At 45.1% G+C, this 25,811-nt stretch overlaps 1 protein-coding gene and 1 long non-coding RNA gene across 7 annotated transcripts in view; both read left to right on the top strand.

Annotated features, from left to right (window-relative positions):
* LOC141065779 (flavin-containing monooxygenase 5-like) overlaps window positions 1-25,811 on the top strand; it is an 816,973-nt gene that overhangs the window by 643,898 nt on the left and 147,264 nt on the right. For all 6 annotated transcript variants that reach the window (XM_073557933.1, XM_073557934.1, XM_073557936.1 and 3 more), the window contains one exon: window positions 6,279-6,475. In XM_073557933.1, coding sequence (XP_073414034.1) covers window positions 6,279-6,475 — 197 coding nt within the window. The remainder of the gene's footprint in view (window positions 1-6,278; window positions 6,476-25,811) is intronic.
* LOC141065867 (uncharacterized) lies at window positions 3,766-5,750 on the top strand. The gene is made up of 2 exons (XR_012226422.1): window positions 3,766-4,041; window positions 5,054-5,750. It is a non-coding gene; the product is annotated as an uncharacterized lncRNA (long non-coding RNA).

The following is a 25,811-nucleotide window of genomic DNA, read 5'->3' as shown; positions in this document are numbered from 1 at the left end:
ACATATAAAGTGGCTCAAATCCCATAACCAGACATGAATAGTATAAAGTATTACATTACCTTGGAAGGATGTAAAGGCAGTGTAAGTGTTCCGCACAGCGTCCCCTCACCCCGATGCGCGTTTCGACGTCAGCTTCTTCCGAAGGTGTGTCAAAGTGAGGGGCAGCCATCCTTTTGTGTCCCGGTCTGACCTATCATTGTGAAGTGCGGTTCAACTTCAATACAGTGCTGTGCAAATTAATTGGGACAAAGCATTTTTTTTAAGTAAAATCGTAAGTTGGTCACCAGTCAGTGATTCAAACCAGTTTTAACTGCTTTGAACAGGGTTGAGTGTTGGTTCGGTAATTTGGTGAAGTGGGTATAGGTGAGATATGGATTGGCATTTCTGTGAATCACCTGGTTGATTATTCATGTATAGAGATAGAGTATACAGGAATCCCTTCTCATCTACCCATGGGTTAATTGGGAAAGGTACTGTGCCTAAATGGGGTCTGGCGGTGGGGCAGGCTATATATGAGGAGCGATTTGCATTAGTGGCAGTATATCTCACCCACTCGAGCCAGATATTGGAGTCAGAAAATCCTGTTTCTATGGCAAGTTCTTCTTCATATGTCAAATCTAATAGGAACTTAGCCCCTGGTACTGGTTCATCTATCTCTTCAGTTGGTGGTCTGGATTCAAGATTTCTCAATCGGAATTTACCCATTTTGTCACCCTCCCCTGCTCTACCGACTTTTGTACTTGAGCCTAATATGTATAACCCTTGGTCATTCTCTGAGGGGTTGTCAATAGTAAGGTAGAGAATTATGCATCCCTCTCTGGGGCAGTGGGTGGCAGGGATGGGTAGGCCTGGAAAGGCTCTCTGGCCTTTAAAAGGGGCTTTGGTCAGGGTCATGCGGGAAAATAGGCTGGCTCCCCACTTGTCCCTTCGCTCTAAGGCTGGGATTGGTTGATATCCCTAATTATGTTCACCGGTGTTCCATCCAACATGTGCCCAGTCCTCACAGTTTGACCCTTCCCCCCTTTCAGCTGTGGTGACACAGATGAATTGGGTGCCTAACCAAATAACAAACTGTCCCATGGGGCCTGGGCATTCTACTATGAGGCAATAGTCAAATTGATATGTTACCCTGGGGGTGGAAACATTATACCAGAAAGTCACCATACCCTCCTCATGAGTGATTGCCCCTTGGAGGCTGACTACTGGTTGAACTAAGTAAAGGATAAGTATCAGGCGGACGAAGAGTGGCCACTGGCCTCTGGATCTGGGACCTTCTCGCAGTGGTCCTTGCCGATTGGTTCTTGACCGGAAAAGCTTCTGGCCACCCTGAGAATATGTCTATCACCACTAAGGCATACTCAAAACCCCCTGAAGTGTGGCATTTGTATGTGATCTATCTGTATGTGCTGGAAAGGGTACAGGGGTCTGGGTGTGCATTTCTAGGGTGTCTTTTCTGTTTTCCCTGGATTGCATCGGGCACAGACAAGGCATCCTTTTGTGATGTTGGCGGCTATTGTTGAAATGCCTGGTGCATGGTAGTACTGGCAGACAAGGTTGGCATCTTGACCTAGGACTGGTGAGTTGAGCCATGGGCCCATTTGGCCACCATAGGGTAGAGGACTCTTGGTAGGCAGGGCTTTCCTTTGTTCATCATCAGGTGTCTGCGTCTTCTGTGGCTCCATCTTGGGTCCATTGGTCCTTCTCTTCCTTGGATGCTTGTTTCTGGAGTGTGGAGAGTGTCTTCTCCCAGGGCTCCTTCTTTTCCTCTGTTTCTGAGTCCTTGAGAGAGAAAAGATGAGCTGCTTCTGTGTCAAGTGGTAGTAAAGCTGCTTCTTTTGCTGTGACATCAGCTAGTCTGTTGCCTACTGCTTCCTTTGAAGTTCCTCCAGTGTGTGCTTTTACTTTTACCACCGCAACTCTTTCTGGCATCAATAAAGACTCCATTAATTCTTCTATGGCTTTGTGATGTCTGACAGGCGTTCCATTGGATGTGATGAAGTCTCTTGCCCTCCAGATTGGTCCATAGTCATGACAAACACCATGAGCATAGCGTGAGTCAGAGTATATTGTGGCTGTGCATTGGGGAGACATCTTGCATGCTTCTGTCAAGGCTCGCAGTTCTGCTTCCTCGGCAGAGACGGATGGGGGTAATGGTTGTGCTAGTAGCACAGTATCTTCTGTGACTACTGCCATACCCTTGTGAAATCAGCCTTCTTGGTCTGCATACTGTGATCCATCCACAAAGAGCGTCAGGTCAGGATTTTCCAAAGACACATCAGTGACTGAGTCAAATCCGGAGGTTTCCTTTCTCATCAGGGCGAGACAATCATGCTAGGCCATTTCAGAGTCGACTACTGCTTCCACTGACGTGTCAGAGATGTGGTCTTCACCCTCTTCTCCCCCTGGCAGGGGAAGGAGAGTAGCTGGGTTAAGGACAGCACACCTGGAGATGGTAACGTTGTCTGGAAGCAGAAGAGAGCATTGGCTGTGTCTGGGCAAGGATGGCAGTAATGTCATGAGGTGCCATGATCTTCAGTTGGTGGCCCAGTATGACGTCAGATGTCTTGTCCAGAAGTAGGTGGGTTGCAAACACAGCTCTCATGCAAGTTGGGGCTCCACGGGCCACTGGGTCCAGTCTGGCAGAGTAATACCCAAGAGGGCATTGTCTACCTCCATGGAGCTGCGTCAGGACTCCAGTTGCATGGCCTTGTTTCTCCATGATGAACAGGCAGAATAGTTTGTTGTAGTCTGGAAGTCCTAGGGCCGGAGAGGATGTGATGGCAGTCTTTAGCATGTAGAATCCATCAATGACTTCCTTGGTCAGGCTGAAGGGATCTACCTTGAGGCATTCATACAGAGGTTGCATGTGCAGAGAGGCATCGAGGATCCAGGGACGGCAGTAGGAGACAAGGCCAAGGAAGGTCTGCAGCTGTGGGGGCTTGGTTGGCAGGGGCATATTCTGTACAGCTGTTTTCCTGTCCTCGTCAAGTGTTTGGTTTGGTGGGAAATACAACTTTCTCCTTGCAGAACTGCAGTTTGTCCTTCGATGCCTTGCATCCATTATGCGCCAGGAACTGTAGTAAGGAGATGGACTCTGTCTGAGCTTCTGTCAGAGTGTCAGCACAAAGGAGAAGGTCATCCACATATTGTAGGAGAACGACAGTGGAATGTGTCATCTTCCAGGGGTCCAAGACAGTCATCATGGCTTGGGTGAACATAGAGGGGTTATTTTGTGCACCTTGAGGCATCACAGACCAGGCATTTTGCTGACCCTCATGTGTGAAAGCAAACAAATACTGGCAATCAGGATGTAGGGGTACACTGAAAAAGGCATTTGCTAGGTCAATCACCGTGAACCATTTGGAGGTGGGTGGGATTGATGAAAGCAGTGTGTGTGGGTTAGGCACAATGGGTGTGTCCAGTACTGTGGCTTCATTGACAGCACGCAAATCATGTACCATGCGGAACTTAGTAGGCTGTCCCTTAGGTGTTTTCTTCTTTACTGGAAACAGAGGAGTGTTGCAGGGTGACTTGATGGGTGTGATGGCTCCATTTTCTGTGTAGATTTTCAGTAGCTGTGTAATAGCAGCAGATTGTGAGATGGAGAGCAAATACTGTGGTTTCCTTGCTTCAGTTCTGCTTTTATGGGCGGAACCTTGAGCCTGCCAATGTCTTCTTGGCCTCGTGCCCACAGCGAATCTGGGATCAGTGCCATGAATTCAGGTTCTATCTGATCCATGGGCGCGCACTGCTCATTGAACTGCAGAGAGAAAAGGACGTATACCTCTGAAGCCTGCTCACGAGTAAATGGAGTCCTAAGACTTACTGTCCCGTCTTCGTGAAACAGAATATTAGCTTGAAATTTTGACAGCAGATCTGACCCTAGCAGATTGGTGGGGCAGGTGGATGAGACTACTAATTGGGACATGTTTTGTGTTGGCTGGAGGCTTACATGGAGGGGTCTGGTCATTGGAGTGTATTGAGTATTTCCATCCACCACCACACAAGGCACTACTTCATCCGTGAGACAGTCCGGGTCTGGTAAGTCAATGTTCCTGATTACACTTCTGGCTGCACCGGTATCCACCAGGAAATTGAGGGGTCTGCCTTCAACCTCTAACTGGATAGTAGGCGTTGGTCCTCTCGGTTGTTTTGTGGAGTGTAAGAGTAGTGGGGTGTGTGGTGGATCCGGCTTGCCAATGTCCTATTGTGAATGGGGTCCAGGTGGTCCCTGGGTAGGCTGCTGTTGCTGTTCTGGCCCTCTCCTGAGTGGAGCTGATCTGCAATTTCTTTTTAGATGTCCTACTTTCCCACAGTTGAAGCAGGCACCCCTAGGTCTCTGTGCTCTGGGGTTGCCCTGGGAAGGGTCTTGAGACAACAGAAGGGTAGTACAGGGTTTAGCTGGCTGATTCAACTTTAACCCTTTTGCTACTGTATGTAACACTTCTAATTCTAGCCTGCATTATTCTGGCCTGGTGGTCTGCAGTTGTTTGCGTATTGGTTCTCTCAGACCCTGCACAAAGGCCTGCACCCAGATTTGGTGGAGGGCTTTGTCCAGGAGATCAAATCCTAAATCAGTAAACATTTGGTTTAACCTGTGGTAATATTTTTCCACAGATTCGCCTTTCTCTTGCATTGTATCTTGCAAGGAAGTGGCTTGATCTATTAGACGGTCCTTGGCCCAGAGCTGGAGCTTTTCTAGGAAGTCCTCCTCAGATGGTAAGGACTGATAATACTCAGGCATTCCACTCATGGGTCTCAAGGCAGGTTCCATTACAGGCCAGAATGAATCACCTGCTTTGATCTCAGCCAACCCAATCAAATCTATCCATGAAGCTGCATGGGTTTTGTGTATCTGACTCATTTTCCTATAGAAAGGCATAGGATGCCCTTCTGGGTCAGGGAAACTGTTAACTAGAGTGGCAGCTTCCTGGGGTTTCCAGCTCACATATCGGGTGCACACGGGCCACATTCAGCCCACCAAAGATTTTGCTCGAAGCCGTCCAGGATATTCCGCTCCCATCTTATATTGAAATGTATTTGTGTCTTTCAGACATGAATATATCTGAATGCTGAAGACAGGACTGGGGCAGAGCGGTGCTTGTCAGTACCTGCTCCGACATGCAGCAATGTGATGAGGTCAGCATGCTGCTGACGTCATCACACTTCTGCTGGCACTGAAGCTCCACCCCGCAGATGAGAAGAGACTATCCAACCAATAGTAAGCTCTCCATCAAGGAGCCGAAGATTAAATGAAGCATTGTGGATGTGGGGGTTAATCCTACAGTGTGGACACATAATGGGGGTGACAGCTGTGAAAGGGGCAATGTTTTTTAAGAGGTGATGGTGGTGGGGGGATACTATATCCAGGTATGTGTGTGGGGGGATATTTTGCAGAGGGGCAGTGTGCGTGTAACATTTTGCAGAGGTGTAGTGTGGGAGGGACATTTTGCACAGGGCAGTGTGGTTGGGGACATTTTGCAGAGGGTCAGTGTGGGAGTTGATATTTTGTGAAGGAAGCACAGGAAATTATTTATTCAGGGGCACAGCATGGGAGATATTTTTATTTGTGGGTAAGGATAATGACACTTATTTTTAAGGGCACCGTGTCAGGAAGTGCTGTTGAATACAGAGAAGAGTAAAATCTGCAGAGACGAGCTCTGGGCGTGAAATATCATCATGGGGTTTGTACTACATGGAGGCAAAAAAGGATGCAAACAACTTCAATCAGAGAAGATGACAAATATAAGGTACCTGGATGTAATTGTTTTTGTGATCCTTCCTGCATCTCTTCAGTGCTCTTGTTCCTGTTTGGGCCACAACCTGATGTAGACTATTAACAACAAATCCCAGTATCTCCTTACCTTTGTTAAAGACATACTGGGAGATGTAAGCTCATGCGATGAAATTGTACATGGGGCTGACCTAACATTGCAATTAATTGCTGTACTTAGCTTGCTGATTTATTCAAGTACTAACAGTGGTTCTGGTGCTGCATCCATGAACTGATAGTGGTTCTGGCGTTGCACACATGTGCCAACCGTGGTTCTGATCTTGTACACATATTGCAATCCATAATAAGCTTCACAGCTCTATTAAAACTTAAAAATCCTCAAAACTTAGTGATTTGAAATTACAAGGAGGATTTCGTGAGCGTCATTAAATAAGGAAAAGATTAAGGATTATTTTCTGAAGTAAATTTGACTAGTCCAACTATTTATGTAAGAAATATATTGAATGTGGAATAAACAATGAACATTGGTATTTGTTCTCCTAAGGTATTTCTAAGCACAAGAAGAGGAGCTTGGATTCAAAATCGTGTTTCTACCAATGGTTATCCTATTGACATTGCAAAGTTGACTCGAATTGGGAGCTTGATCCAAAAAGCGTTTCCTAATTTGCTTAACTATTTTGCAGAAAAAGAGGCCAATCAGAGATTTAATCATGGCAATTATGGACTTATGCCACGACATAGGTAAAATGTATACTCTTTTTTAGTAATTATTTATATTTATTATCTATATTTTGTAGATTATTGGGTTGAAATAAATAGCATAAAAAACACTGTAAAGACAGATGTGGCATGTAAAATCTGCAAGACTTAAATGTGGGAAAACACTTTTAAAAGCATTGAAGATTCACTTGCCTTTCATAGATTTATCAGAACACTGATCGAACGAAGAGTCTAAAATAGCTTGGAAAAAAGCCAGACCCGCTTGGTCATTTGTTAAATGTCGCTACTTATTAATGACAAATCTGAATTTTAGGAAGAATAACAGCACTGCACTTAGAAACATCAAGGTCGATGGGTTGGATAGCATCTCTCAAGCTTGCTATGGCTACTTACAGGTGGTTTTCAACAAAGAGTGATATCTAGAGTTGAGCGATACCGTCCGATACTTCAAAGTATCGTATCGGATGGTATCGGCCGATCTTTAAAAAAAGTATCGGTATCGCCGATTCCGATACCGGAAGTCCCATTCAAGTCTATGGGACTTCCGGTATCGGAATAAGAAAAACCCTTTCCTGCCCTTGTACAGCCTCTCTGGGGTCTGTACGGGCCTTTCGGGGGGCTGTGCCGGCCTGCCAGGGGGTCTGTGCAGGCTCCGGTGGTCTGTGCCGGCCTGCCGGTGGTCTGTGCAGGCTCCGGGGGGGCTGTGCCGGCCTGCCGGGGGGCTGTGCAGGCTCCGGGGGGCTGTGCCAGCCTGCCGGGGGGCTGTGCCGGCCTGCCGGTGGTCTGTGCAGGCTCCGGGGGTCTGTGCAGGCATCGTTCGATGGGACTACAAGTCCCATCGGGCGATGCCTGCTACCATGACAGTGATTGACACATTAGCCAATGATGGGACAGTAGTAGTCCCATCATCCGGCTAATGTGTTAAATGTAAAAAAAAAAAAAAAAAAAAAAATTACATGCTACATACATACAACATGCATACTACATACATGCTACATTCATACTACATACTACATACATGCTACATTCATACTACATAAATACTACATGCAACATACATACTACATATATACTACATGCATGCTACATACATACTGCATGCTACATACATACCACATATATACTACATACATACTACATGCATGCTACATGCATGCTACATGCTACATACATAACACATATATACTACATGCATGCTACATACATACTACATGCTACATACTACATATATACTACATGCATGCTACATACTACATGCTACATACATACTACATATATACTACATGCATGCTACATACATACTACATACATACTACATGCTACATACATACTACATATATACTACATACATACTACATACATACTACATGCATGCTACATACATACTACATGCTACATACATACCACATACATACTACATGCATGCTACATACATACTACATGCTACATACATACTACATACATACTACATATATACTACATGCATGCTACATACATACTACATATATACTACATGCATGCTACATACATACTACATGCATGCTACATACATACTACATGCTACATACATACTACATACATACTACATATATACTACATGCATGCTACATACATACCACATACATACTACATGCATGCTACATACATACTACATGCTACATACATACTACATATATACTACATGCATGCTACATACATACTACATATATACTACATGCATGCTACATACATACTACATGCATGCTACATACATACTACATGCTACATACATACCACATACATACTACATATATACTACATGCATGCTACATACATACTGCATGCTACATACATACTACATACATACTACATGCTACATACATACCACATATATACTACATACATACAATACATTCATACAATACATACATAGACATACAGTACATATAACATAGAGTAACATACTTACCAATACTTGTCACATTGTTCCCCGAAGCCATTGTCTTTTCCGGAATAAATATTAACATAACAAACCACAAAAATACTCACCCACGATCCGAAGCAGTCCACGAGTGTGTCCCACGACGATCTTGGGTAGAGAACTGCAGCATCAGCTGTTGCTGCCGTTCTCTACGGGCTGCAGGAATCCAATGACGGAACGTAGGTATCCTTCCGCACTGTATTCCTCCGCCACTTAAAAAAAAAAAAAGTCCCTAGTCTCACTTTATGCCATTGCTGTGTGGGAAATTCCCACGCAGCAATGGCATAAAGTGAGACTAGGGACGACCCAAGATCGTCGTGGGACACACTCGTGGACTGCTTCGGATCGTGGGTGAGTATTTTTGTGGTTTGTTATGTTAATATTTATTCCGGAAAAGACAATGGCTTCGGGGAACAATGTGACAAGTATTGGTAAGTATGTTACTCTATGTTATATGTACTGTATGTCTATGTATGTATTGTATGAATGTATTGTATGTATGTAGTATATATGTGGTATGTATGTAGCATGTAGTATGTATGTAGTATGTATGTAGCATGCATGTAGCATGTAGTATGTATGTAGCATGCATGTAGTATATATGTAGTATGTATGTAGCATGCATGTAGTATATATGTAGCATGTATGTAGTATGTATGTGGTATGTATGTAGCATGTAGTATGTATGTAGCATGCATGTAGTATGTATGTAGCATGCATGTAGTATGTATGTAGCATGTAGTATGTATGTAGTATGTATGTAGTATGTATGTGGTATGTATGTAGCATGTAGTATGTATGTAGCATGCATGTAGTATATATGTAGTATGTAGTATGTATGTGGTATGTATGTAGCATGCATGTAGCATGCATGTAGTATGTATGTAGCATGCATGTAGTATGTATGTAGCATGTATGTAGTATGTATGTAGTATGTATGTAGCATGCAGTATGTATGTAGCATGTATGTAGTATGTATGTAGTATATATGTAGTATGTATGTAGCATGTAGTATGTATGTAGCATGCATGTAGTATATATGTAGTATGTATGTAGCATGCATGTAGTATGTATGTAGTATGTATGTAGTATGTATGTAGCATGCAGTATGTATGTAGCATGTATGTAGTATATATGTAGTATGTATGTAGCATGCATGTATGTATGTAGCATGTAGTATGTATGTAGCATGCATGTAGTATGTATGTAGCATGTATGTAGTATGTATGTAGTATGTATGTAGCATGTAGTATGTATGTAGCATGCATGTACACTCACTGGCCACTTTATTAGGTACACCATGCTAGTAAGGGGTTGGACCCCCTTTTGCCTTCAGAACTGCCTCAATTCTTCGTGGCAGAGATTCAACAAGGTGCTGGAAGCATTCCTCAGAGATTTTGGACCATATTGACATGATGGCATCACACAGTTGGCGCAGATTTGTCGGCTGCACATCCCTGATGCGAATCTCCCGTTCCACCACATCCCAAAGATGCTCTATTGGATTGAGATCTGGTGACTGAGGAGGCCATTTGAGTACAGTAAACTCATTGTCATGTTCAAGAAACCAATCTGAGATGATTCGAGCTTTAAGACATGGCGCATTATCCTGCTGAAAGTAGCCATCAGATGTTGGGTACATTGTGGTCATAAAGGGATGGACATGGTCAGCAACAATACTCAGGTAGGCTGTGGCGTTGCAACGATGCTCAATTGGTACCAAGGGGCCCAAAGAGTGCCCAGAAAAAATTCCCCACACCATGACACCACCACCACCAGCCTGAACCGTTGATACAAGGCAGGATGGATCCATGCTTTCATGTTGTTTACGCCAAATTCTGACCCTACCATCCGAATGTCGCAGCAGAAATCGAGACTCATCAGACCAGGCAACGTTTTTCCAATCTTCTACTGTCCAATTTCGATGAGCTTGTGCAAATTGTAGCCTCAGTTTCCTGTTCTTAGCTGAGAGGAGTGGTACCCAGTGTGGTCTTCTGCTGCTGTAGCCCATCTGCCTCAAAGTTCGACGCACTGTGCGTTCAGAGATGCTCTTCTGCCTACCTTGGTTGTAACGGGTGGCAATTTGAGTCACTGTTGCCTTTCTATCAGCTCGAACCAGTCTGCCCATTCTCCTCTGACCTCTGGCATCAACATGGCATTTCCGGCCACAGAACTGCCGCTCACTGGATTTTTTTTCTTTTTCGGACCATTCTCTGTAAACCCTAGAGATGGTTGTGCGTGAAAATCCCAGTAGATCAGCAGTTTCTGAAATTCTCAGACCAGCCCTTCTGGCACCAACAATCATGCCACGTTCAAAGGCACTCAAATCACCTTTCTTCCCCATACTGATGCTCGGTTTGAACTGCAGGAGATTGTCTTGACCATGTCTACATGCCTAAATGCACTGAGTTGCCGCCATGTGATTGGCTGATTAGAAATTAAGTCTTAACACACAGTTGGACAGGTGTACCTAATAAAGTGGCCAGTGAGTGTAGTATGTATGTAGCATTTTTTTTTTTTTTTTTTTTTTTTTTAACATTTAACACATTAGCCGGATGATGGGACTACTACTGTCCCATCATTGGCTAATGTGTCAATCACTGTCATGGTAGCAGGCATCGCCCGATGGGACTTGTAGTCCCATCGGACGATGCTTGCACAGACCCCCGGACATCAGCACAGCCCCCCGGCAGGCCGGCACAGCCCCCCGGCAGGCCGGTACAGACCCCCACAGGGTGCACAGACCACCGGCAGGCCGGCACAGCCCCCCGGCAGGCCGGTACAGACCCCGGGCAGTCCACACAGCCCCCCGGCAGGCCGGCACAGCCCCCCGGCAGGCCGGCAGAGACCCCCGGAAGGCCCGAAATGACGGCGCATCATGATGCGCACACACCGCGCATCATGATGACGTCAGGCCGTCAATCAACTGAACTTCCGATTCCGATGCCGAATTCCGATATTGAAAAAATATCGGAAGTCGGTATCGGAATTCCGATACAGCAAGTATCGGCCGATACCCGATACTTGCGGTATCGGAATGCTCAACACTAGTGATATCACTTTTTTTTTGGAGGTGTAAACTGTATACAAACAATTTTGCACGAATTTCACTTTTTATGCCATGTTAGCCAAAAGTTGGAATGTGAGATTGGTTTAAGAGACATGACCTAAAATTTATAGGGCAATTTAAAGGGTTTGTCTTTCAGTTAAATAATTTTATATAGGGAAGGATTGATTAAAAATAATTAATGGCCTCCCAGCGTCCCCGCTGATTGATACAGCTGTGGAGATCTGCGCCATTCTTGTAAATGGCTGCAACGGTCAGGTGCCTAGAAGAGCACGCCATCAGATGTTTTTCCAATGATGCGCTTTACTAGTCACCTGACTTCTGCAGCCAGTTAGAGGCTGCAGTAATGCTATGACTTCAGAATGGAGCAGAAATTACTTTTGCAGTTGGCCCAGCACTATGGCCTGCACTGGAGTCACAGGATGCTGAAGGTGAGTATACCTTTGTTTATAGTTTTAAATTAATCCATGCTTGAGAAAAATGATTTTACTGTCGGATAGCCTGCTAACTAATAGTAAAGCAAGAAAATAGACAGACCTGGTTGTGATCACACTCTCCTGCAAGTGCAATTATAGCTACCCAGTATATAATCCAGAACTAATGTTTTTCGTTTATTCCACCTCCCACAAAGTGTAGCAAAACATAATGAAAAAGTTTCTTGACTTGAAAACAAATAAGCCCTCTCACAGCTCTGTTGACAGAAAAATGTTAAATTCATGGCTAACTAAATACAGTGGAACTAAAACATTTTTTTAAATCTATTTATTATGCAAAAATAATAAAAACATAAATTGCTAAACATTTGATATCACAATAATCCTACTAAACCTGTACAAAGTTAATAAAAGTTGGTTAATTATGTGTATGCCAAAATTGTGCCACAGATAAATACAGCTCATCCCTCAAAAAGCCCTTGTGTGGCTACATCAGACAAAAATAAAAATATTATGGTTTTTTGAATGTGGCAGTGAAAAAACAGAAAAAAAATAAATTTGAGGCCTAAAAAGGTCAGTCTTAAATGGGTTATTAATAGTGATGAGCGAGCACTAAAATACTCGGGTCGAACAAATTGGAATACTCGGGTGCTCAACCCGAGCAACGAGCCCAATGTAAGTCTATGGGAAACCGAGCATTTTTGTCTCGACCTTCCCCCCCGGGGTCCTTTTAGGGTCTGAAAATGATGGAAACAGTTCCCAAATGACATGAAAACATTATGGGGATCACCCCTGGAAGCATTTCTGACTCCTAGGTCACTGCTTTGAACAATGTTGTCAGAGTGTTACACCACTTTTACACGCGCACACTAATACATACAAAAACGAATCCAAAATGGATTTTCCTGGGAAATATGTTAAGTAACATCCTTTCCAGAGTAATAATTTGTAAGTAAGGAAAAAGAAATAACCCCCCAATAAATGTACCTCCACCACCTGGGCTTATATAGGGCCATCAGGAGGCATTAATATACTGGGGTGCGTGTAACTTTGTGGCAGGGCAGACCTTGCATTTAGTGCATAGGCAAACACTATGGGGGACGCATTTTCTTACAATGGGAACATTTTTCATAAGGCCCTCCAGTACGTCTCGTCAATGGTGTATTTGGACGCGTCCTAATTTTAGCAGCCCAGCCACTCACTGCATAGACAGTAACAGAATTGTAGACTCTCCTTGCAGCGTGGGTCTAGAAGTCTCATCAACTAGTAATGACTGTCAGCCAAAATTTTGACAATACAAGGGTCACGAGAAATGTAGCGCAACATAAAGTCAGCCATGAGTGGCAGACTGCTAACAGGCAAGACTTCCATGTCCTCACCAAGAGGACAACTGATCATGCTCTCCTCCTCCTCCTCCACCTCCTCCCTCCCTGTCCTCAGGCCATTCACTCTGAGCAGACTGTATGACAGTTGTGCTTGTATTACCGTCTATAGCGCATGAAAGTAGCTCCTGTTCTTACTCCTCCTCTTCATCATTGTCAACCAATCCACATTGGGATGACATGAGGATGGGCTGTGTGTATTCACCCTGTATGCTTCCTTGATCCATCTCAGCCTGCAATGCCACCTCTTTGATTGTGAGCAGAGAGCGTTTCAGAAGACACAGAAGTGGGATGGTGACACTAGTTATGGCGTCATCGCCGCTCATCATCTTGGTGGACTCCTCAAAGTTTTGTAGGATGGTACATATGTCTGACATCCATGTCCACTCCTGAGGTCTTAATGTGTGGAGACTGAACTGAATACCAATGGCTTTGTTGATGCTGGTAGCCAACAACTAGCCTCTTCTGCTCACAAATCCTTTCCAACATGTGCAGTTTAGAGTTCCAACGCGTGGGGACATCACACACCAGTCACTGAGCCGGGAACTGAAAATGCTGCTGAAGCATGACAAGGGCGGCAGAAGCTGGAGCTGACTTTCTAAAATGGGCACACAGGTGGTGTACTTTCACAAGCAGATCCGGCAGCTCTGGGTAGCTTTTGAGAAACCGTTGAACAATGAGCTTAAGTACATGGGCCAGGCATGGTACGTGTGTGAACTCGCCTCACCTCAGAGCCGCCACCAGGTTCCAACCATTGTCACACACGACAATGCCTGGCTGTAGGTTCAGCGGTGTCAGCCACACATCTGCCTGCTCTTTCAGAGCTGTCCACATCCCTTCAGCATTGTGCAGTTTGTCACCTAATCATATCAGCTTCAGTACAGCTTGTTGATGCCCGGCTGAGGCAGTGCTGAAGTGCATCCAGCTTGTGACTGATGTGGTTATTTTGGAGATGGAGGCTGAAGAGGAGGAGGAGGTGCAGGAGCTGTAGACTGTGGGGGCAACCCTGATTGACGTAGGGCCTGCAATCCTCGGAGACAGGAGGACATGTTCCCTCCCAAAGTCCGTCTGGGTCCCAGCTTCCACTATGTTAACCCAGTGTGCCATCAGCGAGATGTACCATCCCTGCCCACAAACACTTGTCACCGTGTCTGTGGTGAGGTGGACTTTCCCAATAACAGCATTGTTGATTACACGGTTAATGTTATGGTACACGTGCTTGTGCAATGCCGGGATAGCACACCGGGAGAAATAGTGGCGGCTGGGGACCGAGTACCTTGGGACGGCCACCGCCATCAGGTTGTAGAAAGCTTCCATATCCATGAGCCTAAAATGCAGCATTTCGAGTGCAAGCAGATGAGAAATGTGTAAATTTAGTACTGAGGTCTGTGGAGCGTTGCCTGCATATTTACGCTTGTGTTCCAAGGACTGGGATATGCTCAACTGAATGCTGCGCTGGAACAAGGATGTGGACATACTTGATGATGGTGGTAGTTGAGTGTGGGCAATGACAGGTGCAGGGCAGGTGGCATCTTCGCATGCAACGTGGACAGGGGATTGGCTTGCATGCATAACAGTGGAAGAAGCAGTGTTTTCACCCACAGACACTGTTCCTGGAGCTTGGTGTTCGGCCCACAAAGTTGGGTGCTTTACTGCCATGTACCTGATCATGCTGGTGTTGGTCAGGCTGTTAGTTTTGCTACTGCTGCTGATACGGGCATGGCAGGTGGCCTGTTTGGGGTTATCGGCAGAGTCCATAGAAAACAACCAGACTCAGGAAGACCTAACAGTTGTACTGCCAACTTCTGTCGTGTTGGTGTTACGAGGAATGGTTGCCCACCTCCTGTTTGCGGACACCACCCTGCTTCTTCCTGCCTGTAGAGGTGTCACACCTCCCTCCCCCTGTGTGCTGTTGTCCTCGCTCTGCATGTCCTCCTGCCTGGTTGGGTCAGTTACTATATCATCCACCACCTTGGCTTCCACTTCCACACTCTGGTCCTCCTCCTGACTTTCTGGCAATTGTGTCTCCTCATCGTGCACCTGTTGTGACATGTTCCCACCATCACCTTCATGTGAATGTGGCTGCTCAAATATTTGGGCATCGCTACATGCGATCTCATCTTGCCCCGCTTCAAGAGGCCCGAATCTATAAATGGAAAAGTGAACAGCTCTTCGGAGTGTCCAAGTGTGGGATCAGTTGTCTCCGGGCCCTCGGTATGGCTTGAGGAAGGAGGATCAGGGTGAGGAATATGCGGTCCAGACTCACGGCTACTCAGAGTTGACCGTGTGGAAGACAGGGTGCTGGTGGAAAAGTGAGTAGAAGCATTATCTGCTATCCAACCAGCAACCTTTTGACACTGCTCTGGTTTCAATATTGATATTCTGCGATCCCCTATGAATTCAGACAGAAAGTTCATGCAAAAAGATGTTGGTGTTTGTTGTGCCACAATTTCAGCCTGCCCACGGCTTCAACCTCTGCATGCACCATCACCATCACGTCCACTTCCGTGTCCCTTGCCATGCGTCTTGCCCATTTTAAATGGACTACAATATTTTCCATGTTCACTACATATGGCTGAATTGGGAGCGATCTTCTGTGTGATCCGTGTGCGGAAAAACCACACTTTAAAATATCTGGACTATAGGTAAAAATTTATTTTTTGTTATCAAACTCGTGTCAATAACTAGGGTAAAACACAGCAAATACAGTGGAATGTAGGCCTGAAATGCAACAATTTGTAGCCCACAGATAGATGAGGCATCTGACAGAGATAGCTCACTTTCAAATATCTGCCCTGTATTTTTTTTGGCCAGCTAAATTGTGTCAATAAGTAGGCTTTTTAGTAAAACAAAAAAAGTGGTTTGGTACTGTGTTAGCCAGTAGAAAAAAAGATATAAAGTGCTCTCAGTGGGAGAAGCAAAATAGGAATCTTGTGGGTGTGATACCTTTTAATGGCTCGCAAATTATAGTGAATGATGTTACAAAGCAAGCTTTCGAGAGAACTTACATCTCTTCATCAGGCTGATATAACAAAATATTTGAAGAAACCTTATTTATATACAGTAGAAAGCACAGGCATGGTGTGATACATGGACATTTCAATAAACAAACACTGAGCTTGAAAAGAGAATCCTTAATTAGGTAAGATTAGATAATTGGTGTGAAAGTTCTGTGAGATCAAAGGGCTGATGGTGCCTTCATTGTTTTTGGAGGAAATAGCTCAGATATGGTAATGGCCATAAATCCTCCTGACAAATTGAGTCCTGTGTGAACAGAATCAAAGATTGTAATGAATTTGTATTCCCACACCCTGCAATGTTTCTGTGATTTAAAATTGCCTTTTAACCCCTTCATGACCAATGACACCACATAGGCGTCATGAAAGTCGGTGCAAATCCGACCAGTGACGCCTATGTGGCGCCATGAGAAGATCGCGCTCCTGCGGGTCGGGTGACCGGGTTCAATCAAAGGTCACCCGATCCGCCGCTGCAGGGGGACCTAGATTTCACCCCAGGGGGGTGGCTTCACCCCCCCGGGGATACGATCACACCTGGTGACCTTTTAGTCACCCCCCTCAGATCTGATTGGAGCTAGCATCCATGTGACGCTAGCCCTCCAATCAGATGTGGAGGGGCGGAGTACAATGATGGCTGTTTAATTCCTCAGCTTCATCCCATCTGTGGAAGCTGAGGAAGGACGTGACTGACCACTGCTCTGCCCATGATCGCCGCCGCCGCTGACTGCCACCGCCGCTGACTGCCGCCGACGCTGACGCCGCCGCTGACGCCAATCTAAGTATACACCGGCTCTCCCCCACCGCCTGTTTCCATCCCCCCAAACTCCGATCACCACCCCCTGCACTCCTGATTAACCCCTGCACCTCTGATCAGCCCCTGCACCACTGATATTCTCACCTGCTACTGCCAGCTCCTCAGCCCCTTTCTCCTGTGCCTGACTGCCCCCTCCTGCCCCTCCTGAGTGATCACCCCTCAGCCCCCTGATTTAACCCCTGCCTCCCTGATTAATCCCTGCCTCCCTGATTAACCCCTGCCTGCCTGATCAACCCCTGCCTGCCTGATCAACCCCTGCCTCCCTGATCAACCCTTTGTTGCTGCTGCATATCCACCTCCATCTCCTCAGCCCCCTTCTGACCCCCACGCCTGTCAGCCCCTTTCTGCCCCGGTGATCATCCCTCAGCATCAGTTATCACTCCTGATCACCCCCTGCCCTCCTGATCACCTCCCTGCTGCTGCTGCATATACAGATCTATCTCCTCAGCCCCCTCCTGCTCCCCTGCACCTGACAGCCCCCCCTGCCCCCTGTGATCACCTTCTGCCCCCTGTGACCACCCCCTGATCACCCCCTGCCCCCCTGATCAACCCCTGCTGCTTCATATCCACCTCCATCTCTTCAGCCCCTTTCTGTCCCCTCGCGTCTGACAGCCCTTTCTACACCTGGTGATCACCCCCTGATCAACTCCTGCTGCTGCATCTCCTCAGCCACGTTCTGCCCCCCACGCCTATCAGCCCCTTTCTGCCCCGGTGATCATCCCTCAGCCCCAGTGATCACTCCTGATCACCCCCTGCCCTCCTGATCAGTCTTTTTCTTGGAGTCAATCATCAGTCTCATGGTGGAGCAAACAAACTTGTACGCCCAACAATTTTTGGCCCAACACCCAATTTCTTCATTCTCTACTTGGAGTCCCATGGACTCTGTAGAAATGATTAAATATTGAGGACTGGTTCTTCACATGGGGATTGTGAAGAAACCAGAAATTCGCCAATACTGGAGTACCGATATTTTATATCAAAAACTCCAGTATTTGGCATGGTTATGAGTCGCAGACGTTTTGAAGCGATTCATAAATCTCTTCATTTCAGGGACAACACTTAAAGCCTTCCCCGCAATGACCCGAATTTTGATAGACTGTTCAAAATTCGGCCAGTCATCTAACACTTCAGCAACAAGTTTGCTGAAGTGTACATTCCCGAAAGGGAAATTTGTGTGGATGAATCCCTCGTCCACTACAAAGGAAGGCTTCATTTCCGTCAGTACCTGCCCAGCAAAAGGGCAAGGTACGGGATAAAACTCTACAAGCTGTGTGAGAGTACCTCAGGGCACACTCTCACCTTTAGAGTTTACCAAGGAAAGGACGCCAAGATCCAGCCCCCAGAATGTCCACCTGCTCTGGGGGTGAGTGGGAAAATAGTGTGGGATTTGGTCCACCCAATGCTTGATAAAGGTTACCATCTGTACGTTGATAACTTTTATACAAGCATCACACTATTTCAATCCCTCTCTGCCAACTTTTATACAAGCATCACACTATTTCAATCCCTCTCTGCGAGAGCTACCGTCGCTTGCGGTACCATGCGCAGAAACCAGAGGGGTCTCCCTTTGTCGCTAGTTGAGCAGGTTCTCCCAAAGGGTGAGAGCCGAGCCCAATGTAGCGGCAACATGCTTGTTGTCAAGTTCAAAGAGAAAAGAGAAGTCTTTATCTTGACCACAATCCATGGCGCCGTCACCACGGCCACCACCGTTCGAGGTACCCCAGCACCAGTCCACAAACCGGACTGTGTCTTGGCATACAACCATCACATGGGGGAGTTGATCTTTCTGATCAAGTCCTCCAGCCCTATAGTGCCATGCGGAAGGCGACGGTGTGGTACAAAAAACTGGCTGTGCACATCGTACAAATGGCACTGTATAACGCATGCGTGCTATCACGATGTGCAAGCCAGAACCTCACCTTCCTTGACTTCCAGGAGGCGGTGATAAAGGCCATGATTTTTGGAGACGAGGACAGAGCGTGGCCCAGCACACCTGGAACTCAAGTTTCCCGTATGGTACCAGGGCAACATTTTCCCGATGAGGAGAGAAAAAAAAAAGGTGCCGGGTGTGCTATAAAAGGGAGACAAGAAGGGAAACTCGTTTCCAATGTGAAACGTGTCCCGACAAACCTGGACTGTGTTTGAATGAATGTTTCAAAATTCATCACACGTCCGTGGACTAAACACATCCACAACAGAACTCACCCACACTAGCCTGACATACACAACACCACACACACCAACCTGACGTACACTACATTACACTACACCATGCACACCAGCCTGACATACACTACACCGCGCACACCAACCTGACGTAGTACGTCAGGTTGGTGTGTGTGGCGTAGTGTACGTCAGGTTGGTGTGTGTGGCGAAGTGTACGCCAGGTTAGTGTGTGTTTGGTGTATACTATACCACACACACCAACCTGAAGTACACTACACCACACCATGCACACCAACCTGACATACACTACACCACGCACATCAACCTGACGTAGTGTGTCAGGTTGGTGTGTGTTGCGTAGTGTACATCAGGATAGTGTGTGTGGCGTAGTGTATGCCAGGTTGGTGTGTGTTTGGTGTATACTATACCACACACACCAACCTGACGTACACTACACCACACCACGCACACCAACCTGACATACACTACACCATGCACATCAGCCTGACGTAGTGCCAGGTTGGTGTGTGTGGCGTAGTGTACATCAGGTTGGTGTGTGTGGCGCAGTGTACGCCAGGTTGGTGTGTGCTTGGTGTATACTATACCACACTCACCATCCTGACGTACACTACACCACACTATGCACACCAACCTGACATACACTACACCAAGCACATCAGCCTGACGTAGTGTGTCAGGTTGGTGTGTGTGGCGTAGTGTACGTCAGGTTGGTGTGTGTGGTGCAGTGTACGCCAAGTTGGTGTGTGTTTGGTGTATACTACACCACACACACCAACCTGACGTACACTACCCCACACGATGCACACCAACCTGACATACACTACACCACACACATCTAGCTGATGTAGTGTGTCAAGTTGGTATGTGTGGCGTAGTGTGACAGGTTGGTGTGTGTGGCATAGTGTACATCAGTTTTGGGTGTGTGTGGTGTATACTACACCACACACACCAACCTGACGTACACAACATACTTTCCATAAGCGACATGGTGTCCGCTAATGATTGGAGCTAATTTTCTATTCAAAAAGTCAAATGGCGCTCCTAGCCTTCCGGGCCCTTCTGTGCCCCCAAACAGTGGTTTATGACCACATATGAGGTATCAGTGTGCTCAGGATAAATTGCCCAACAAATTTTAGGATCCAATTTATCCTGTTGCACATGTTAAAATGAAAAAATTGAGGCTAAAACAATATTTTTGTGAAAAAAAAAGTACTTTTTCTTTTTTAAGGATCAATTTGTGAAGCACCTGGAGGTTCAAGGTGCGCACTATGCATCTAGATAAGTTCCTTGGGGGGTCTAGTTTCCAAAATGGGGTCACTTGTGGGGGAGCTCCAATGTTTAGGCATACAGGGGCTCTCCAAATGCGACATGGCAACCGCTAACAATTGAAGCTAATTTTCCATTCAAAGAGTCAAATGGCGCTCCTAACCTTCCGGGCCCTGCCGTGTGCTCAAACAGTGGTTTATGACCACATACAGTGGGGCAAAAAAGTATTTAGTCAGTCAGCAATAGTGCAAGTTCCACCACTTAAAAAGATGAGAGGCGTCTGTAATTTACATCATAGGTAGACCTCAACTATGGGAGACAAACTGAGAAAAAAAAATCCAGAAAATCACATTGTCTGTTTTTTTTTTTCATTTTATTTGCATATTATGGTGGAAAATAAGTATTTGGTCAGAAACAAGCAATTAAGATTTCTGGCTCTCACAGACCTGTAACTTCTTCTTTAAGAGTCTCCTCTTTCCTCCACTCATTACCTGTAGTAATGGCACCTGTTTAAACTTGTTATCAGTATAAAAAGACACCTGTGCACACCCTCAAACAGTCTGACTCCAAACTCCACTATGGTGAAGACCAAAGAGCTGTCAAAGGACACCAGAAACAAAATTGTAGCCCTGCACCAGGCTGGGAAGACTGAATCTGCAATAGCCAACCAGCTTGGAGTGAAGAAATCAACTGTGGGAGCAATAATTAGAAAATGGAAGACATACAAGACCACTGATAATCTCCCTCGATCTGGTGCTCCACGCAAAATCCCACCCCGTGGGGTCAGAATGATCACAAGATCGGTGAGCAAAAATCCCAGAACCACGCGGGGGGACCTAGTGAATGAACTGCAGAGAGCTGGGACCAATGTAACAAGGCCTACCATAAGTAACACACTACGCCACCATGGACTCAGATCCTGCAGTGCCAGACGCGTCCCACTGCTTAAGCCTGTACATGTCCGGGCCCATCTGAAGTTTGCTAGAGAGCATTTGGATGATCCAGAGGAGTTTTGGGAGAATGTCCTATGGTCTGATGAAACCAAACTGGAACTGTTTGGTAGAAACACAACTTGTCGTGTTTGGAGGAAAAAGAATACTGAGTTGCATCCATCAAACACCATACCTACTGTAAAGCATGGTGGTGGAAACATCATGCTTTGGGGCTGTTTCTCTGCAAAGGGGCCAGGACGACTGATCCGGGTACATGAAAGAATGAATGGGGCCATGTATCGTGAGATTTTGAGTGCAAACCTCCTTCCATCAGCAAGGGCATTGAAGATGAAACGTGGCTGGGTCTTTCAACATGACAATGATCCAAAGCACACCGCCAGGGCAACGAAGGAGTGGCTTCGTAAGAAGCATTTCAAGGTCCTGGAGTGGCCTAGCCAGTCTCCAGATCTCAACCCTATAGAAAACCTTTGGAGGGAGTTGAAAGTCTGTGTTGCCAAGCGAAAAGCCAAAAACATCACTGCTCTAGAGGAGATCTGCATGAGGAATGGGCCAACCTACCAACAACAGTGTGTGGCAACCTTGTGAAGACTTACAGAAAACGTTTGACCTCTGTCATTGCCAACAAAGGATATATCACAAAGTATTGAGATGAAATTTTGTTTCTGACCAAATACTTATTTTCCACCATAATATGCAAATAAAATGAAAAAAAAAACAGACAATGTGATTTTCTGGATTTTTTTTTCTCAGTTTGTCTCCCATAGTTGAGGTCTACCTATGATGTAAATTACAGACGCCTCTCATCTTTTTAAGTGGTGGAACTTGCACTATTGCTGCCTGACTAAATACTTTTTTGCCCCACTGTATGAGGTATTGGTGTACTCAGGAGAAATTGCCCAACAAATTTTACAATCCATTTTATCCTGTTGCCCATGTGAAAATGAAAAAATTGAGGCTAAAACAAAATTTTTGTGAAAAAAAAAGTACTTTTTCTTTTTTACGGATCAATTTGTGAAGCACCTGGGGGTTCAAGGTGCTCACTATGCATCTAGATAAGTTCCTTGGGGGGTCTATTTTCCACAATGGGGTAACTTGTGGGGGAGCTCCAATGTTTAGGCACACAGGGGCTCTCCAAACGCGACATGGCAAGCGCTAAATATTCAAGCGTATTTTCCATTCAAAAAGTCAAATGGCGCTCCTTCCCTTCTGAGCCCTGCCGTGCGCCCAAACAGTGGTTTATGACCACATATGAGATATCGGTGTACTCAGGATAAATTGTCCAACAAATTTTGGCATCCATTTTATCCTGTTGCCCATGTGAAAATGAATAAATTGATGGTAAAATAAAATTTTTGTTGGAAAAATTAAAATGTCCATTTTTTCCTTCCACATTGCTTTAGTTCCTGTGAAGCACCTAAAGGGTTAATAATCTTCTTGAATGCAGTTTTGAGTTGCTTGAGGGGTGCAGTTTTTAGAATGGTGTCACTTTTGGGTATTTTCTGCCATATAGACCCCTCAAAGTGACTTCAAATGTGGTCCCTAAAAAAATGGTTTTATAAATTTTGTGGCAAAAATGAGAAATTGATGGTCAAATTTTAACCCTTATAACTTCCTAACAAAAAGACATTTTTTTTCCAAAATTGTGTTGATGTAAAGTAGACATGTGGGAATTGTTATTTAGTAACTATTTTGTGTCATATAGCTCTCTGGCTTAACAGAATAAAAATTCAAAATTTGAAAATTGCAAAATTTTCACCAAATTTCCGATTTTTTCACAAATAAACGCAAAAATTATTGACCTAAATTTACCACTAACATGAAGCCCAATATGTCACGGAATCACTAGGATGCTTGAAGCGTTCCAGAGTTATTACCTCATAAAGGGACAGTGGTCAGAATTGCAAAAAATGGCCTGGTCATTAAGGTCAAAATAGGCTTGGTCATGAAGGGGTTAAAATGACAACTTTCATATTGTCTATGTTGTGTCCTGGACCACAGAAATGTTTGGCCACAGGTAAATGTTTTTTTTTGTCTGTAATTGTATGACGATGATACCTCATCCTTGCTCTCAGTCTCTGTCCTGTTTCTCCAACATAGAGGCCACCCACAGGACATATATTGCATAGAATTAAATACACCACATTTAAAGAGGAACATGTGAATGTCCCGGGGATCTTATAGTCCTGCTGTGTGTTGGGGATTTGGATTTTGTCTTTGGTCTTTATATGAATGCAGGTTTTGCATCTTCTCCCATAGCAAGGATATGTTCCTCTTGGTGAATTTGAGGGCATTAAACTTTGGATAATGATGTTTCTTAGATTAGGTTGCCTGTAACATAGCAAGGGGGGGTCTTTGAATAATATTTTTAACCGGTCATCCTTGTGTAGGATATGGTGAAGTTTCTTAGCCATTTTTCTCAGTATTTCAAGCTGTGGGTTGTAGGTCACTACAAGAGGTACACGATGATTTTCCTCTTTTTTTCTGTATTGAAGTACTTGACTTCTAGGGATCCTTGTGGCCCTAAAAATCTGATCATCAGTGGAGGTGGGATGGTAACCTTGATTTAAAAGTATAAAAAGTCCATTGTCTACAGCCAGGCCCTCAGATATAACCGTATCTGTTCCAGTCCTAAGGACAGGGATGAAAAAAAACATTTACCTGTGGCCAAACATTTCTGTGGTCCAGGGCCCAACATAGACAATATTAAAGTTGTCATTTTAAAAGGCAATTTTAAACCACAGAAACATCGCAGGGTGTGGGAATACAAATTCATTACAATCTTTGAGTCTGTTCACACAATTTGTTAGCCATTAAAAGGTATCACACCAACAAGATGCCTATTTTGTTTCTTTCACTGAGAGCACTTTATATATTTTTTTAAGTAGTCTTTGACTCAACAAAATATTTTTTATGGGAGCCTGAAATGGCAAAATTTTGAGCGCAATGATATACGATCTGTGTGGCGGACAAACCCAGTGTGAAATATCTGCCCTCTAGCTAAATATTTTTTGGCAGGAAAATGTTGTCAAAAAACTGTATGAGACACACCAAAAAAATTATACAGTACCACGAAAATTGGCAGATTTTTCTGTGCACTCAGATGTGATGCCTGGGACGGGCAAACCCGTTTAAAAATGCTGGATTTTCGCGCTATACTATGAAAAGAATCTGGCTCTGGTCTGCAGTGTCAAATGGAGAAAAAAAGGGGGCTCTGGATTACTTTGGAATAAAATAATGAGGATTAAGATGCAAAAAAAATTGTTCCTAGCCACTGATACCTGGGGCTAGGTATATACGGTCAATATATGTAATAGGCAGCAGCAGACAGTAATGGAATATGCAATGATATCTATATACCCACATACAGTGCCTGCATGCTTTGCACTGATATGTATATAGCCACATACACTCCCCTGCATACCTAACACTGCAATATACAGTTGTGGCCAAAAGTATTGACACCTCTGCAATTCTGTCAGATAGTACTCAGTTTCTTCCTGAAAATGATTGCAAACACAAATTCTTTGGTATTATTATCTTCATTTAATTTGTCTTAAATGAAAAAACACAAAAAGAATTGTCCTAAAGCCAAATTGGATATAATTCCACACCAAACATAAAAAGAGGGTGGACAGAAGTATTGGCACTGTTCGAAAAATCATGTGATGCTTCTCTAATTTGTGTAATAAACAGCATGTAACAACCCTGCTGGGATCACTGCATGGCCTCCCATCCCCCACACACCAACCTACTTTCTGCTTCAAGCCATCCTGTGAATTCTCTCTGTTGCCAGCTCTGTGCCTCTACTCTCCATGTTTCCTGACTGTGTTTATAGGGGGGCGGCGCCTGAACTCTCTGGTTCTTATGCAGTGAGGGTGCACCTGGCTAATGGGTCCCTGACCAATCACCTAGAGCCCTGAACTATTTAACCCTGCCACAACCACTGGAACATTGCCTGAGCAATGTCTAATCTCAGTAAGTATCTTGCTGCTGAGGAAGCCAGGCCCTGTTCTGTGTATTTCCTCCTTCTCTGGAGGAATACTTCTTGTCTTGCCTCGTACCTTGTCTGCCTGCCAGGAGGCTAAATATCCTGGCCCTTGAGTCTTGGTTCCAGTACCCTGTCTGTACTCTGTCCTACCTTAATCTCCCTTTCTCCTTGTCCGTGGCTTCCTTCCCTGCTGTGTCTTTCCTTGTGTCCTCCCTATCTGTTCATCTGCACCCTTGCAGCTCTGTCTGTGAATCTGCACCCTTGCAGCTCTGTCTGTGAATCTGCACCC

Source organism: Dendrobates tinctorius, unplaced genomic scaffold, assembly GCF_039654945.1.
Source record: "Dendrobates tinctorius isolate UK_male_01 unplaced genomic scaffold, ASM3965494v1 ptg000012l, whole genome shotgun sequence".
NCBI classification, from domain to species: Eukaryota; Metazoa; Chordata; class Amphibia; order Anura; family Dendrobatidae; genus Dendrobates; species Dendrobates tinctorius.
This window is presented reverse-complemented; position numbering and strand designations above follow the sequence as displayed.